At 43.8% G+C, this 16,006-nt stretch overlaps 1 protein-coding gene across 6 annotated transcripts in view; it reads right to left on the reverse strand.

Annotated features, from left to right (window-relative positions):
* Window positions 1-6,274: 6,274 nt before the first annotated feature.
* Window positions 6,275-16,006, reverse strand: part of RAPGEF2 (Rap guanine nucleotide exchange factor 2) — a 262,289-nt gene continuing 252,557 nt past the window's right edge. For 2 of the 6 annotated variants that reach the window (XM_068990197.1, XM_068990200.1), the window contains 5 exons: window positions 15,105-15,274; window positions 14,169-14,226; window positions 12,728-12,953; window positions 11,636-12,195; window positions 8,890-9,417 (listed from right to left, as the gene is read on the reverse strand). In XM_068990197.1, coding sequence (XP_068846298.1) covers window positions 9,011-9,417; window positions 11,636-12,195; window positions 12,728-12,953; window positions 14,169-14,226; window positions 15,105-15,274 — 1,421 coding nt within the window. In that variant the 3' untranslated portion in view covers window positions 8,890-9,010. Of the gene's footprint in view, window positions 8,124-8,889; window positions 9,418-11,635; window positions 12,196-12,727; window positions 12,954-14,120; window positions 14,227-15,104; window positions 15,275-16,006 lie in introns of those variants that run through there. The other 4 variants (XM_068990198.1, XM_068990201.1, XM_068990202.1 and 1 more) reach the window with 3 other exon arrangements.

The raw sequence follows: 16,006 nt of genomic DNA on the forward strand, positions 1-16,006 counted from the left end.
CATGTGCTTGTCCTCTGTGGTGTCTCTCTTTTGTGACCCCCTGCACTGTAGCCCACTAGGCTCCTCTGTCCGTGGGATTTCCCAGGCAAGAACACTGGAGTGGGTTGCCACCGTCCCCCAGGAGATCTCCCTCCTCCGTCTCCTGCATTGGTAGGCAGATCCTTTTATCACTGCGTCACCTGGGACAGCAAAGTTTCATATATATAAGTGTATCTGTTCTTTTTCAAATTCTTTTCCCATTTAGGTTATTCGGGAATATTGAATTTTTCCTGTGCTATACAGTGGGTTTTGTTGGTTATATCTATTTTATACGTGTGTGCTAGTTGCTCAGTCACTTATGACTCTTTGTGACACCATGGACCATACCCGCCAGGCTCCTCTGTCCATGGGATTCTCCAGGCAAGAATACTGGAGTGGGTTGCCATTTCCTTTTCCAGGGATCTTCCCAACCCAGGGATCGAACCCAGGTGTTCTGCATTGCAAGTGGATTCTTTACCGTCTGAGCCCACTTTATACATAATAGTGTGTATATGTTAATCAGAAACTCCTAATTTTCCCCTCCCCTTCCCCCTTTGGTAACTATAAGTTTGTTTTCTATGTCTGTTTTGTAAATCAGTTCATTTGTATCTTTTTTTTTTTTTTAAGATTCCACATGTAAGTGATATCATATGATATTTGTCTTTCTCTGTTTGACTTACTTCACTTAGTATGGCAGTCTATTCATGTTCCTGCGAATGGCATTATTTCATTCTTTTTAGCTGAGTAATAAGCCATGGTCCAAAAGGATACACGCACCCCAACATTCACTGCACTGTTGTCTACATTAGCCAACATGCAGAAGCAACCGAAATGTCCACTGACAGATTAATAGATAAAAATCAGTATCATTTTCAGCAATGTTCCCACCTTTGTCAATGTTGCTTCTTTCATCTTAAGCACTCCAAACAGGAATTTTAAGTTTCTTAAAAGTGTTTGCCTGTGTGTGGCAGTGGGAGAGGTGGCTTGATTTTTTTTTCCTTTCATTCCTCATATCCTGTTGAACATCAAGTACTCTGATTTTTTTCCCTTGAATTGTTTTTGTTCTTCCCTCCTGTCTTGGCCCCAAGCCTCTCAGCCTGGGTGACCCTCGCTTCTCCTCTCTCACCCTTGAATCCTGTTCTCCTTCCAAAACAGATCTTCTTTCCAGATGGTTGTCTCATCACAGATCTTTCTTCTGCTCATTTCCTTCCTTCCTTTTTTCTTTTTATGAGCATTGACTGAGCCCCTCAAATGACAAATACAGTATCTAAAACATTTTTGTCCTACATAATCGCACACTCCCTTGCTCGTTCCAAATGATTTCTCAGGGTCTCCTAGTCCTGAAGCCTCAGCTAGTTAGGCGTGTTTCCTCAATGTCCAGGCATTGCCCCAGTCCATCCCGTCCTCCCCAATACTCAGGAGGAGCCAAAGACTCTTCTCTGGATGCTTCAGCCTCTGTCCATCTTTCATTCATCTGCACATCTGTAGCCACACAGAACTTAGCTCCTAAACAGCCTCTTGGTCTTTGCTCCCCTTGTTAATCTTAAATCCTTGCTAACCTTGTCAGGAGTCACTTATTTGCCAAATATACTTCCACAAAGAAATTTTCGCTATTTATTTTACTCTAAATATTCACCAGTACTGGCAAAGTTATAGACGCCCTTCAATAAATGCATGTTGTAGAATGTGCATCACTAAGAGTGACCCTAATGTAAACTGTGGATTTGGGTGATGATGACCTGTCAGGGTTGGGTTATCCTTCGAGACAAATGCACCACTCTGGCGAGGATGTCAAGAGCAGGGGAGGCTATGCACGTGGGGGACGAGGGGTGTGTGGGACCTCTATACATTCCACTCGAGTTTGCTGTGAACCTAAGTGTTTTCAAAAATATAAGTTTTTAAGGTAATGAATACATAAATGCACGTTGGCTGATTTTGATGGCCCAGTTTATCTATAATTTGGGCATCTGGTCCCATCACTTCATGGGAAATAGATGGGGAAACAGTGGAAACAGTGTCAGACTTTATTTTGGGGGGCTCCAAAATCACTGCACATGGTGATTGCAGCCATGAAATTAAAAGACGCTTACTCCTTGGAAGAAAAGTTATGACCAACCTAGATAGCATATTCAAAAGCAGAGACATTACTTTCCCAACAAAGGTCCGTCTAGTCAAGGCTATGGTTTTTCCTGTGGTCATGTATGGATGTGAGAGTTGGACTGTGAAGAAAGCTGAGCGCCGAAGAATTGATGCTTTTGAACTGTGGTGTTGGAGGACTCTTGAGAGTCCCTTGGACTGCAAGGAAATCCAACCAGTCCATTCTGAAGATCAGCCCTGGATGTTCTTTGGAAGGACTGATGCTGAAGCTGAAACTCCAATACTTTGGCCACCTCATGTGAAGAATTGACTCATTGGAAAAGACTCTGATGCTGGGAGGGATTGGGGGCAGGAGGAGAAGGGGATGACAGAGGATGAGATGGCTGGATGGCATCACTGACTCGATGGACATGAGTCTGAGTGAACTCTGGGAGATGGTGATGGACAGGGAGGCCTGGCGTGCTGCGATTCATGGGGCCGCAGAGTCGGACACGACTGAGCGACTGAACTGAAGATGTTCATTACTAAAACTTCTACACTATCCCAGGCACTGTTCTAGGTGCTGAAGAGATAGGTAACCAAGAGAGAATGCACAAAGAGCAGGAATGACTCTCCATCTGTGTCTCAGGAAGAACAGCTCACAGAGCCCAGCTGCAGGGAATGGTTCGGGGGCCAGACACTCACCAACCAAAGGCAATGACACCCTGGCATTTGGTTGCTCCCTAAGAGACAAGTGTCTGCTGTACTTGGCTTTGAACACCCCTGCCATCAATGCATCACTTTCCTGACCTTGTAACCCTCTTCTTATTCATGGTTTTTGCACTCTTATCACTTCTCTCGTCTCACAGCTTCTGCATCTTGACCAGATAAAGCATTTGCTCTTTTTTGCCTTCACACAGATATTCCCCAAAGAGAAAGTGATGAGTTCAAGTCAGTTTACTTTCCTTACCAGTCACAGTGTCCTTCTAGGAACTTCTTCTAGATGGTTGGCAAGCCAGGCAATTTTGTAGTCAGGCATCTCACATCTTCGATCCAGATGTGATCAAGGCTGATTGATAAGATACTCACTTACGATCCTGAGGTTATGACATTTTCCCCTCTCAGGTCTGAGAGATGGGAGACATTCAGCCAGAATAAGACTATAATTGGAGGGGACTTTGGTTCACTTTGGTGATATCTGTAAATATCTGGCATCGAGAAAAGTGTCTGAACCATAGGAAAGGCACACAAGTAAAATTAGCTCATTAAACTACTTCTGATAGGTTTGTACATATTTCACGTTCATGTTACATGTGACACTGACTTGATCAATTTTTAAATATTAATTTTTTTATTATTATTCATTTTGGCCATGATGGGTCTTTGTTGCAGCTTGAGGGCTTCTCTAGTGGCAAGTGCCAACTCCAGAGCTCGTGGGCTTAGTTGCAGCAGGAGAATCTTAGTTCCCCAACCAGGGATCAAACTGGGGCTCCCTACAATTGGGAGCAAGGAGTCTTATCCACTGGACCACCAGGTAAGTCCACCTAAATCAATTTTATAATTTTACTTGAAAAAAGGTTTCCAATCTATATAAATTAAGGAAAACTTCAAATACTGGGATATGCCTTTACTGCATTGGTTCCCATCAGACCATACCACATGTCAACTATGGTCAGAGCTAAAACTAAAAGTTCCTAAATTGTATTAAGCTAGCTACAGAAAAAGAAAATGAAACTAGCTTTGACTTTTGCAGTGTTGAATACCCCACATGGAAATTACTTCACTAGTTTCTCTCCTCTGTAAAAATTGGTCATTTGATTCTAAATTTACTTCAGATTTTTAAAAAATTTACTTCAGATATTATATTCTATGCTTATGTTTTCCCATAATGAAAATTATGATCTTATTGAGTGACTGTAAAACAAAGCCTTTTCTAAGATTTTTTAGCCTTTCATGCAATGTTTTGATAGCTTCTATAACTGTTCCTGTTATGTAGCCATGGCATTGTAAAGTCTATGGGCAGAAAACATCATTTCAAAAACAGGCAGGAATTTTACTGTGCTTGCTTTGTCCTTGGCTAAAATGTGAATGTTGAAAAAAGTGCAATTCACCAATTGTTATTTTGTTCCAATCAGTGTTTTTTCTGTCAGCTGGGCAAACCCTTATTCGCTGTAAGATCTTTCTGAAGGGCCCTGCCCCCTTGGCTGCAGTATGCCCTACTCATTTCCATTCCATTACTGCCCACTTCAACCTCCGCTGCCTGACATTCTTTGTGAATATTTGCAAGATCATTCGCCTCTCCAATCAACAACTTGACCCTTCCAAGTGCACTTGCTTTATTCTCTGAGTAAGCTATTTTTCAAAGAGAACAGCATCAGGGAATCAAGGACAGAGCTCCTCTTTTTCTTTGCAAGAACAGAAGTGTGGTAATTCCTTGAAAATCCATAAGCACACAGACCTACCAGATGCGCTGATACATGCTTGTTTAGCAGCTTGCATCTTTCAAGACCAGTTTGAGAGATTATCAGTGATTTGGAGATCAAATATATTATAGATGAGCATAAACTCTACACCTGCCAGGAGGAGGAAAGGGTTAAAGCTGAGGGAACTATTTGGAGGGATTTGACTTGCAGGCATGAAAACAGAACAGGTATGTTTAGTCTTTTTGATTAGGGAGGAGAGCTTTCGGCAATATCCCTAAAACATGGCAAAGTTGTTATTAATATGACACCAAGGAAGCTAGGTCACAGCCACTGATCACATACTTCTTACAACCCTGGAGTGGAGTGAGTGGAGTCTTTGCTACTTAAAGGTAACCTAAAACATAAACACGTAAGAACAGGCATCATGGCTGTCATTTTATTTTCAGCAGAATACAAAAAGTGATTAAGAGGTTATTCTTCAAAACATCAGTTCCTTAATATTTTTCTGAACACATTAGAGAAAAGCAAGCTTTTTGAATGACAGAAATTGACAGCATGGGTTGCTGTTGTGATAGGGTGTCCCTGAGCGAAGGGTTTTTACAGTGAACAGCTGATGGTGGCAAGCACACGAGAACACAGGTGTCCACACAGGGCACCTGCATTCTGAACAGGTACAGCTGAAGCTACAGAAATGGTCTTAATTCTCCAGATTGTGGTGGCCAGATTTTCAAACTTTACTCACCAAGACTGCACAAATGCCTGTCAGACTTATAAGTTTTGGCCATCTTCCCTTTAGCATCAGGACTGAAGTCCTGCCATCTTTCTAGATGTCCTCACATTTCCTCACGTTTTGCTCAACTGACTCTCACCTTTTTAAATAAATATAAATGCCCTTCTCATAGACTTTAAGTATTATTCAGACCTACCTTACATGAGGACTCACAGAAAGAACAAAGATATTAGATATACTCTTTGCTGTTATTGTTTAGTTTCCAAGTCGTGTCCGACTCTCTAGTGATCCCACTGACTGTAGCTCTCCAGGCTCCTCGGCCCATGGGATTTCCCAAGCAAGAAGACTAGAGTGCGTTGCCATTTCCTTCTCCAGGGCATCTCCCCGACCCAGGGATCAAACCACGTCTCCTGCATTGGCAGGCAGATTCTTTACCACCGAGCCACCAGGGAAGCCCTAATGTACTTGTTAGAACTTCCAAATTACTCGCTAGGTTGTACTAACTTACTGGCCATAATCTTGAATGCCAGTTTAAATTCTTAGTACATATATTGGGAATCAAAATATTGCATCCTGCAAAGATTTTTACTGGAAAAGAATTGGGAAGAGATAAATGGTATGTAGATATACAATGATACCATTTTTCACTGAATTTCATTAAACACTATGAATTCTGGACACATGAATGATCTTATTTTCTACTAACATGAATGATATTAATTTCTTCTCTTAGGCGATGTCATCTGTACCTCCTCAGTGCCCTGAGGACTTGCTCCTGCAGAGACCCAAGGGCTTTCTCACGCTTCAGTTAGAAAAAGCATGCACAAGTCATTAAGAATATAGACATGGTGTTATGTTATATTTATTTATTTTCCAGCTTGTACAAACTGGATGTAGAAGCATAAACATAGTACATTTCTACCATTTTCAACAAAAATATAACCAATATGTACAATTATTGTATTAAAAATACAAAAGGGATACAGACTCCACCAATGTCTTTCTAAAAGACATACAGGTACAAGTAGTATCAAAAGTATGAGGAAATCACCAGTTAATTGTACATTCTGCACTTGACATCACAGAGCGAACTGAGGTTACAGTCCTATGTTCTACGGTGACTTAATGCTTAGATAACATTTGTGCAACTTGTGTAGAGCGAGAGTTCTGTCTTTCTATATGCACATGAGGTCCATAGCCTAGAGAAGAAAACTGGCAAATAATGCATCTTACATGTAAAATTACAAATGCATCATTGACAATGTAATATATAAGCAAGTAGACAAATGCCATGATACAGGAGAGAATCATTAAATAAAGCACTGACATTGCTTTGATACAGTGAAAAAACACTGCATTTCGACTTTTAAAATTGGAAGCTATTTACGTTTATCTACTGATCAATATGATCAGCTGAATTTAATGGAAAAAAAATCCAAGACCAGCAGTTCCTCACATCTGAGTACTACTCGGATTGGCAGCCTTCACTTTTCCGGAGTCTGTGCAAAAACAACACAAAAATAGAGTGGAGGGTTCAGTCCTTCTGGGGTTAATAGCAGCTGTGAGCAGGTGGTTGCTACACTCAGGCCTTCTCCATCTCAGCGTCCATAAAGCCACTTACGGGCCAGTCTTTGGCCGCCAACCTGCCTTGCAAAGGCTGGCGGATCGCACCGGGTTTTGGACCTTTTTGATCTTTTTCATGTTAAAGGCTCGTGTGTTCCCTCGTGCCGATTGATCGATACAGGGAGGCTGTCTTGAAAGAGCAGTATGAATGGCTGGCGTTAGTGCCAACACCCCAAGCTGCTTTCACTGCAATGCTATCCAGTTATAAACGTTTCTCTTTAAAAACAAACAAGAGAAGCCCTAAAGCTAAATGAACAGAAATCAAAGAAACATAATTTAAAAAACAGGGGGTCTGCCGTCTGTCTCGATGGAGCAGGGCACGCCCAAGGGTGACGCTGCCCTGTGCTCCATAAGGCTCAGACACAGGACGCTAGAGTCCCAGTCCCTCCCCGGCCATGTGCAAACAGTTTGTACAGTAGAGCCCCAGCCCCTGAGGAAGGAGGGGCGGGAGCCCTGGGATCTAGGTAATTGGCTAACATCTCATGCTTCCAGGATAGGGCACTTCTGGGGGCGGCCAGGACGCAGGAAGAGGGGCTGTGCCCCGCCTCCTCTCTTCCTGGTGTGGCCACACCCTGTCCGGCATATTTGGTTTTTGAGAAACCCAGGCTGGCAACCCTACTTAAAGGTTCAAAATAATACTGTAATCATTAAATGGATATAACATTTACTCTCTGAACACAATCTTTAAACTCATTAAAAAGGAAAAAAAAAAAAAGACATTGTAAACAAGCGGACGAGCACTGTACTCAAAGGATTTCGTTTTTGTTTTCCTTGGTGGGTTAAAGGCCCCAAGTAGTTCCGTGGCTGACTTTTCTCACGATTCCAATGAAACCAAGTGCTAGGACTGGATTGAAATCTAAAAGGGAGATTTTTAAAAAAATCCTTCCCGGCGAGGATAAGTGCAGCCAGGGTGAATCATCGGTGGCGATGACCTTGGAATCTGGAATGATGCTGTGTTACGTGGCAGGCAGCGACGGGGAGCTCGGAGACGGCTGCGCTGTGCATTCAAGCAACGAAGTCGGAAAAGTGCCAGGGCGGTTTCTTCACAGTATTTCACATGCAAAGGGGACAGGAAGAGGGGTCAGGAGCCCCATGCTGCTTTTAAGGCAGGAAAGGAGGCAAACTGGTCCACCATCCTCAGAGTGTGAGTTCCAAGGCTCCGACGCTAGGGGCGTCTTCTTGTGCTCTCCTTTGGGCGGTTGACTAGGGTCCAGAGAAGCCCGCACCTCAAACAGCAGACACTTGTTCATCTTCTGCTAAAACAACCATGAAAGAAAGAAATCAATGAGTAAGCAAGTAATTTTCTTGTGCTTAGAGAGAATACATTAACCGATATAAAATAAAAACACCATAGCTATTTTCTAAGTCTAGGTCACTATACTGTAGCTATTTTGTAAGTCTAGTCACTTACAAAACTCATCTTTTTTTCTCCCTAATGATTCACAATGAAGAGTTTAAAATAAAGTATATTGTATATTTACTGATTGGAAATTCACTGACGGTAAATTCACTGAAGTGAAGTAGCTCAGATGTGTCCAACTCTTTGCGACCCAGTGGACTGTAGACCACCAGGCTCCCCCGTCCCTGGGATTCTCCAGGCAAGAGTACTGGAGTAGGTTGCCATTTCCTTCTCCAGGGGATGTTCCCGACCCAGGGATCGAACCCAGGTCTCCCACATTGCAGGCAGACACTATAAAGCAGCATGTGACCTTTCATAGTATACACACACATAAAGTCTAGAAGGATGTATAACAAAATGCTAATGGTGGTTGTCTGTAAATGGCAGGATTATAAGTAATTTTCATTAATTGTTTTGCTTTCTTCTCTAACAATTTTTTGCAGAATAACGTAAAAGCAGAAGAGGGAAGGGGTGGCACAGTCTGCCCCTCTGCATTCTCACCCCAAAACGGCCAGCTGGGTTCACACAGAGAAGGCAAAAAAAGCTCTAGAGAAGTGGGTTTTTCTTCACTAGACTTTCATTTGGAACTTGTTACAAGTTCAAACACTTTCCCAGAAAACTGAGGATTAGGGAAGGAAAAGGAGCCATGCACACGTTATTACAGGGGACCCTGCTGCAATCTTTAGTTATTTCTCAAGTCGCTTAGGAAGAAGCAAAACGCAGCCAGCTGCACACACTAAGTTAGGGGCATGGGGTGTGGAGCCCTAAGTTGGCAGCGTCTGGAGGGAGAGCAGACCAGCCAGGATCGGGGATGCTGGAGATGGGGCGCAGAGGCAGGGCTGAAGGCTTGGGGGTTGGCGGGGAGCCGCATGTACCGTCCTCCTCGGCGGTGAGGCCCGGGGGTGCACAGGGGCCGGCGCGTGGGTCACCATCACCAGGCCGGTGCCACTGCGGCCTGGGGGCAGGCCTGGCGCTGCCTGGGGCGGGTTCGGCCGGCCGAGCCAGCATCCTGGACCGCTGCAGCGCCACAGTGTAGTCCGGCGGTTTCCGGGCCGGGTGCGGGTGGGCCTCGGGGAAGTCGGTGATGGGGATGCCCACGTAGCCTGGTGGAGTGGGCGGCGGCTCCCGGTAGCGGCCCTCCTTTCTGGCTGCTGGGAGAGAAAAGGCGCTGCAGTCAGCATCTAGGGAAGCGCATCCTGGGCCACGCGCACTCATCCGAAAGGATGAGGACCACGATCAACAGTGCGCATGTGGTGCAGCAGCACATAGGCCTGCGGAGCGGGATGCGGGGGTGGTGCAGTGGGGAGCAGGACGTGTACCAAACTGGCTATTCACCAGTCATCTCTGGTGGCACAAGTGACTAAGCAATCTAAGTACCTGTAACTCTAACCGGGTGACTGCATAGCGTCTCTGCTGGTCACAAAGTAACCAATGCCAGTTGGTTTCCTGTTACTGGAAACACCAGGCAAAGGAACCAGCAAGGCACCCAGGCCCAGGCCAGCAACCCGGGAGAGGGGCCGGCCAGGCGGGCTGTCCCCCTGTGCTGGGCACCACCCTCACCAGGCAGAGGATCCATTCCATGTTACTTTCAAGCCTTGGGTCTCACTTCCGAAAACAGGGAGTCAAAATAAAGTTGGAAAAGTGTACCCAAAATGATGCAAATTTCAAAACTTAAAACTGTATGTATGTAAGGTATGTATTTTTTCCTAAAATCCTTTTATAGTAACTTCATGACGTAAAACATGAATCTGTAAAGGCAGGTGAAGGCCAAGTTTTCTTATCTTGAACTTTCTACACTCAACTGTTAGGAACTTAGATCATTCTTTCTTTCGCAGTAAAAATTTTGTGTATGTTTGTTAAAACAAAGTCCTTTTTTATTTGTAATTGTCATGATATGGAAGCATTCCAAGTGTCTATCAACAGATGAATGGATAAAGAAGATGTTATACACACACACACACACACACACACACACATAGACACACACTGGGATATTAGTCAATAAAAAGAATGAAATAATGTCATTTGCAGCTACATGGATAGACCCAGAGGTTATTATACTAAGTGAAGTAACCCAGATAAAGATAAATATGACATCGTTTATATGTGGAATCTAAAAAATAATACAAGTGAATCTATATACAAAACAGAAACAGACTCACAGACATAGAAAACAAATCCATGGTTATCCAAGGGGGAAATGGAGAGGAGGAATAAATTAGGAGTTTGGGATTAACATATACATGTGTATAGCACAGGGAACTATATTCAATGTCTTTTAATAGCCTATAACGGAAAATAATATATATATGAATCACTTTGCTGTATACTTGAAACTAACACAGTATTATAAATCAACTATACTTCAGTTTTTAAAAAGTGCTTTAAAAACTGCAAACTAAGACTAGGTATAGTTTTTTCCTTATACATCTTGAAAAGACAAATTATATTCCAGATTTCTCACTCTGTATCCTATAATGCATCCCTACACTTTAATCATACAGATGTTGAGCGTGCCATAAAGAATATATTCTGATAGGGTTAAGGGAAAATAAGAGACCTTACAACAAAAACAGCAGCAGCAAACTGATAGTGACTTTCATGTACTTAGGAATTATTATCTAGGCACTAGTGTTCAAAGTGATTTGCAGATATTTCCTTTAAAACTCACACCAACTGCATGGATAGAAATTATTAAACTCATTTTACAGATGAGGAAACAGGCACCATTCAGTGACTGACCCAGTGTCACAAAACTAGGACAGTGGCAAAGCACCGATTCAGCACGACCCAGCCAGCCTGACTCCCAGGCTCTTTCTTACTGAAGACATTACCTCTTAGCACCCTCCCCACCATGTTCTATCCTATGCAGAGGGAATTTGTGTAGCACAGAAAACAGCTTACCTACATAAAAAACATCAACAGGAGATTTTTAAATATGCAATGTGCAAAGTTCTAAATACAATTCAAGGGAACAAAACAGAATCATAAAACATTTAAAACCGGTTCCAATTAAACAAAAGAAACTTCCTCCTCTAGAGAGAATGGCCACCCTTTCTGGTAACTTTTAGCCTAGATCAATACTAGAGCAGAGAATACCCATAATGACAACCTACTGATCCTGACAGCTACAACACATGGAAGGTGTCCTGTGCTGCAGAGTATTTATAAGCACTAGAGCGCAGAACCTGGGCTCTTGTAACCATCATTCACTTCAAAATGCCGAGTGCACTGCTAACTCGGAAGCCCTAAGGGGCAATGGGTGGGACAGAACGAGGAGAAGACCCACAAACATGTACTTTTACTTGTGAAATAAGTCGGGGTGCAGCCATGACCCACACACGACACAGCCGGCGGTCAGCTTACCAATGAGCCCCTTGGCGGCACTGGGTGTCACGGCTATGTGGGCAGCCATGGCGGCAGGTTTGGCTTCCTCTGCAGTCACGGCCGTCATGCTGCTGCTGTCAGCATCAAGGGAAACGTCCTTACCCCCCCTTCTCTTGATCGTGCCCGTGTCCCCTTCCGAGTCCTCTCCCCAGTACCCCGTGGACGAGGCCCAGCTGGCCCGGGACTGGGCCTGATCGAGACTCTCTCGGCTCTGACTTTGCCTGCTGTACTTTGCACTGTGGTCAGGAAACATGATTTGGTCCATATGGCTGCTCGAGGCCCACAGCCCTGCAGCGTCCCCTGGGTAATCAAAGTGAGTGTGCCCAAAGGGGAGCGTCTCCCAGCTCCTCTGGTGCTGGATGGTCTGGATGTTATCATGGGAGCCGCTCGAGCACGACGTCCAGCTCCCCCGGCCACTGTCAGCAGCGTCCAGGGAGGCTCGGTCCCCCTGGTCCTGGGAAAGCTCCTCTGTGCTGGGGGAAGAAATCACGGTGGCTGCAGCATATAGGCCCCTGCTCTCAGACAGTGGTGCACAGGACCTAGGCGGCCAACAGGAAAGAAAAAGGAAGAAAGAAGACGAGAAGGGGAGGGGAAGAAAAGAGCAAGATTAACTAATCAATCTACAATAAAAGCCCTTTTTCCCTCAAAAGGTGGCTTCCTTTCCCCCCAGGAAGAGGATGAAGGCTCCAACGACAGCGGCCACTCTGTCCTGTTCAGTTTCCTCCCCTGGCCCTTGCAATGTCAGTACAACATTGACACAGGGGGGAAAAAGCAACCAGTTGCTTACAATAAAGGAAGGTTCCCCTTACAGGGCTCACCACAGTCTGATTATTTTGGGAGGGCAGCTCGTACAAAAGGACTGAGACACATGCCAGAGTTGCTCCCTGCCCTCAGCACAGAGAAACGGGTCCCGGTGAAGACCAGCCCTAACTCGAAAGCATTCTGCCTGGCAGAGACAGCACAGTGCTTTCAGGAAATGCTGAGCATCAGAACTGGGATGGGAGAGCACCCACCGCCTGGGCATCACGCACAGTAAACAGCAATGCACACGTGGAGGAGAGGAGCCCCTACCCCAGGCTGTACTGGTCAGGCTCCACCGCCGGCCGCCTCTCTAGCCGGCCCGAGGCCAGGCTGGTCTCCACGATGCTGACCGACGGCCTCTGGCGCCGCTCGTCAGGCAGCGAGACGGGCAATGAATCAAAGGAGGAGTTGCTGACGATGCTGGATCTCGAGGAGATTTCGCTGTGGCCAGAGTCTGAGAAGTTATCCACGGTGCCACTCGGAGCCAAAGTGTAGCCTGCGTAGGGACACAGCAGTCCTTAAACGCTGTGGGTTCATAGTGTCCACAATGCAGGCTACAGAAGCCACCACAGAAGTGGGGACTAAATACTCTACTTGTGGACTGAGATATCGCAGATTTTTACTCAAATGAACTTCACTGTGTTTCATGAAAAGTTTAGGGAGAAAAAAAGAAAACGCCATTATATGAGCCAGGAACTAGTGCAGAGATTATGGCATGACCTGGCTCATCTTAGCTCTCTTAAATATGAATCATACTGCACCCGTCTATACACATGAAACTATGAAGAGTGACCAGGATCATATTTAAAAGTATGTTTTTTTTTCTCAATCTGAAAAGTGAGCAATTTTGCCTTCAATGGCGTTATTATATTTTAGAACTTTATGGCAGAGAATAACTCCATTAGAAGATCCACATCGTAAGTGGACATATAGGAATAATAAATAAGACCTGAAGAAGGTATCTTTGGGTTTTTGCCATTTGATTTTTCAACATTAATAATACATTGGATAAATCACATAAAAGCCAATTGTTTTGAAGGATACAATGTGCAAAACCTCCACTTTCTCCCTGGACCATCACTATGTCCAAACAAATGTCCATTTTCTGGTATGAAGGACCTGTAACTATCCTTTGTTGCTAAAAATAATTCTGAAAGTCACAAAGGAAGAGAAGCTTGTCTTGACATTTTTAACAACAACAAAAAATCCAAATCTTCCTTCTCAGTACTTGTTTCTTTTTTTAACATTACTAAGAATCTAATGCTACTTAAAATACTGATTTTACATGATTATACGTGTACAGTGCAAAATTTTCAATGCCACCTACCAAATTAAAAAAAAAAATGAAATCTAGAACACCTAAATGTTGCTCATTACTCTCTAAAAGAGTATTTTCTCCTCGTTTCAGTAAATTATGAATTCCTGATTTATTTTTTAAAGGTTGCACAGGTCTTGATATGATTTAATGTGTCCAAATGTCTTTTATAAACCACACTACGAGTTCTGACAGACAAGATTTCCTGAACAGTCTGCCCAAAAAACACCCGAGAAAACCATCACTCAGGTGGTGCCTTGGACACGTGGAGGGAGGGACTGTTCATTTTCCTCAGCTAATGAGCTGACTCCAGTCCTTCCCCCTGGCTCTGGGCTCTGTAAACCCCACCCATCCCAAAGGTCCATGGTGCATTGTTATTCTTGTTCCTGTTCTCCCTTCCAAGGGAAGAGGAGGAGCTGGTTAAATCCAACTGCCCGGAGCCTAAAGATCTCAGCTGACTGCTGAGAAAGGAGAAGAGTTCAGACACACCCGCTGAACACAGACTACAGACTGATACCACAAAAAATGCACAGGTGTCCAAAAAAGCTAGAAAGTCAAGCAGGAATGGAATTTGTTGTACCAGTGAAATCTCACAATGGATTAATCTCTTTGGCCTTGTCTAGTGAGAATGGTCTAAACGTTTATTATGGACTTATGCCCATTCAGTGAAAGGGTAGGGGGTGGAAATAATTCTGAGGTTAGGCAGCAGAGAATTACCTAGTATTTTAAGATAAGAAAGCATTAATATTGGAAGGCGAGCCTGAGTGCCTAAAATGTAATCTCCTTAAAAATAAGACAAGATAGTAACAGAAAAGATAATCAAGACCCATGATAATACAATGAAAAATAAATCAGGAAGATAATAGTTTTTATGTTTATATAGCCCTTTACTCCATAATTAATGCCATATAATCATACTTAGAACTGTTAGTATAAAAAGAATTATTCCCACACTTTTAATCAGGAAAAAATGAATTATAAAAATTATAACATTACTAAAAATGAATTTTATAGTTATATAAGCTTAACACTATTTATAAATATTAAAGAATACCCAAATTCTTCAAAATTTATAAACTGAGGAGAAAAAAATCCATTGGGTGTTACACATCACGTCACTTTTTGTTTTTCCGGTTGCACCTTGTGGGCTTGAGGAACCTTAGTTCCCTGAACAGGGATGAAACTTGCCTCAGCAGCAAAAGTTCAGCATCCTGACCACTGGATGGTCAGAGAATTCCCAAGGTCATTTAAAGTGACTATATTGTCAGCAATGATGGAATCTCTAACTGGAATTTATCATGGCTGAAAGAACAGGTCACCAGGAAGGAGAACATAAGTCACCCAGTCACCTTTCCGTGGGGAGCTCTGTGGGGAGGTGGGCGGAGAGGAGAGTTGGGAAGATGTGTTGGATATTGTGTCTTCTGCTGGCCTCCTATGGCGCTCCAGACCTCCTTCTTCAGACAAAGAAAGAATTTTCTTTAAAGCTTGTGGAGAGTTGATGCCTGTAAGAGAAAGAATTTCAATGTGCAGAATAACCGGAAGAACCCAAACACCTTTCAGTGCTAAGACTTAATATTCTATTCTGTTGCAGGCTGTCTGCAGTCTCAGAGGTCTGTGTGCTTTCCCCAGGTAAACAGAGGTAACCTCACAGGAGGCACCAGGGACTGCAGTGCAGCTTCTGACACCTGCGGGGATGAGAGAGGCTACTTCCGGTATTCCATGCTAGGTTCTGAATCTTGGCCACCACATTCATTATTCAACAATATGTTGGGCAGCAATGAAGAAAAAAAAGAGACAATCTGGAAATACTTTAAGTTAGGATGAAAGTGGTGCAGCTCAGAATTATCAGAACTCAAGTTTGGGTTGGAAAGAGGTATTTTGGTGTTGGAAAAGCTAGTGTGTGGGAAGTGGAAGTGATGGCAGGAAAGGATTGAGCCAAGAGGCAAAAGGAAGTAGCAGGAAAGAGACTGAAGGAGCATTAAGGAATTCCACACTAATATCTGATCAATAAGCAGATGGAGCAGCAGCAGGAGGGGACCTTGAGAGTGCCGGGAACCAGAAGTTGAGGGAGAAGGTGTCTGGGGGGAGCCATTGAGCACCGAGTGCAGGATCAAGCAGGAGGAAGTCAGGCAGAAGAAAAAGGATTCCATGTGCTACTATCAGGTGGCTTTCCCCTAAAAACTACTTTAGATGTGAGGAAGTCACGTGAAGAGATTTTTACTAATGCTGCTAAG

This window comes from Capricornis sumatraensis, chromosome 17 (assembly GCF_032405125.1).
Source record: "Capricornis sumatraensis isolate serow.1 chromosome 17, serow.2, whole genome shotgun sequence".
Lineage (NCBI taxonomy): Eukaryota > Metazoa > Chordata > Mammalia > Artiodactyla > Bovidae > Capricornis > Capricornis sumatraensis.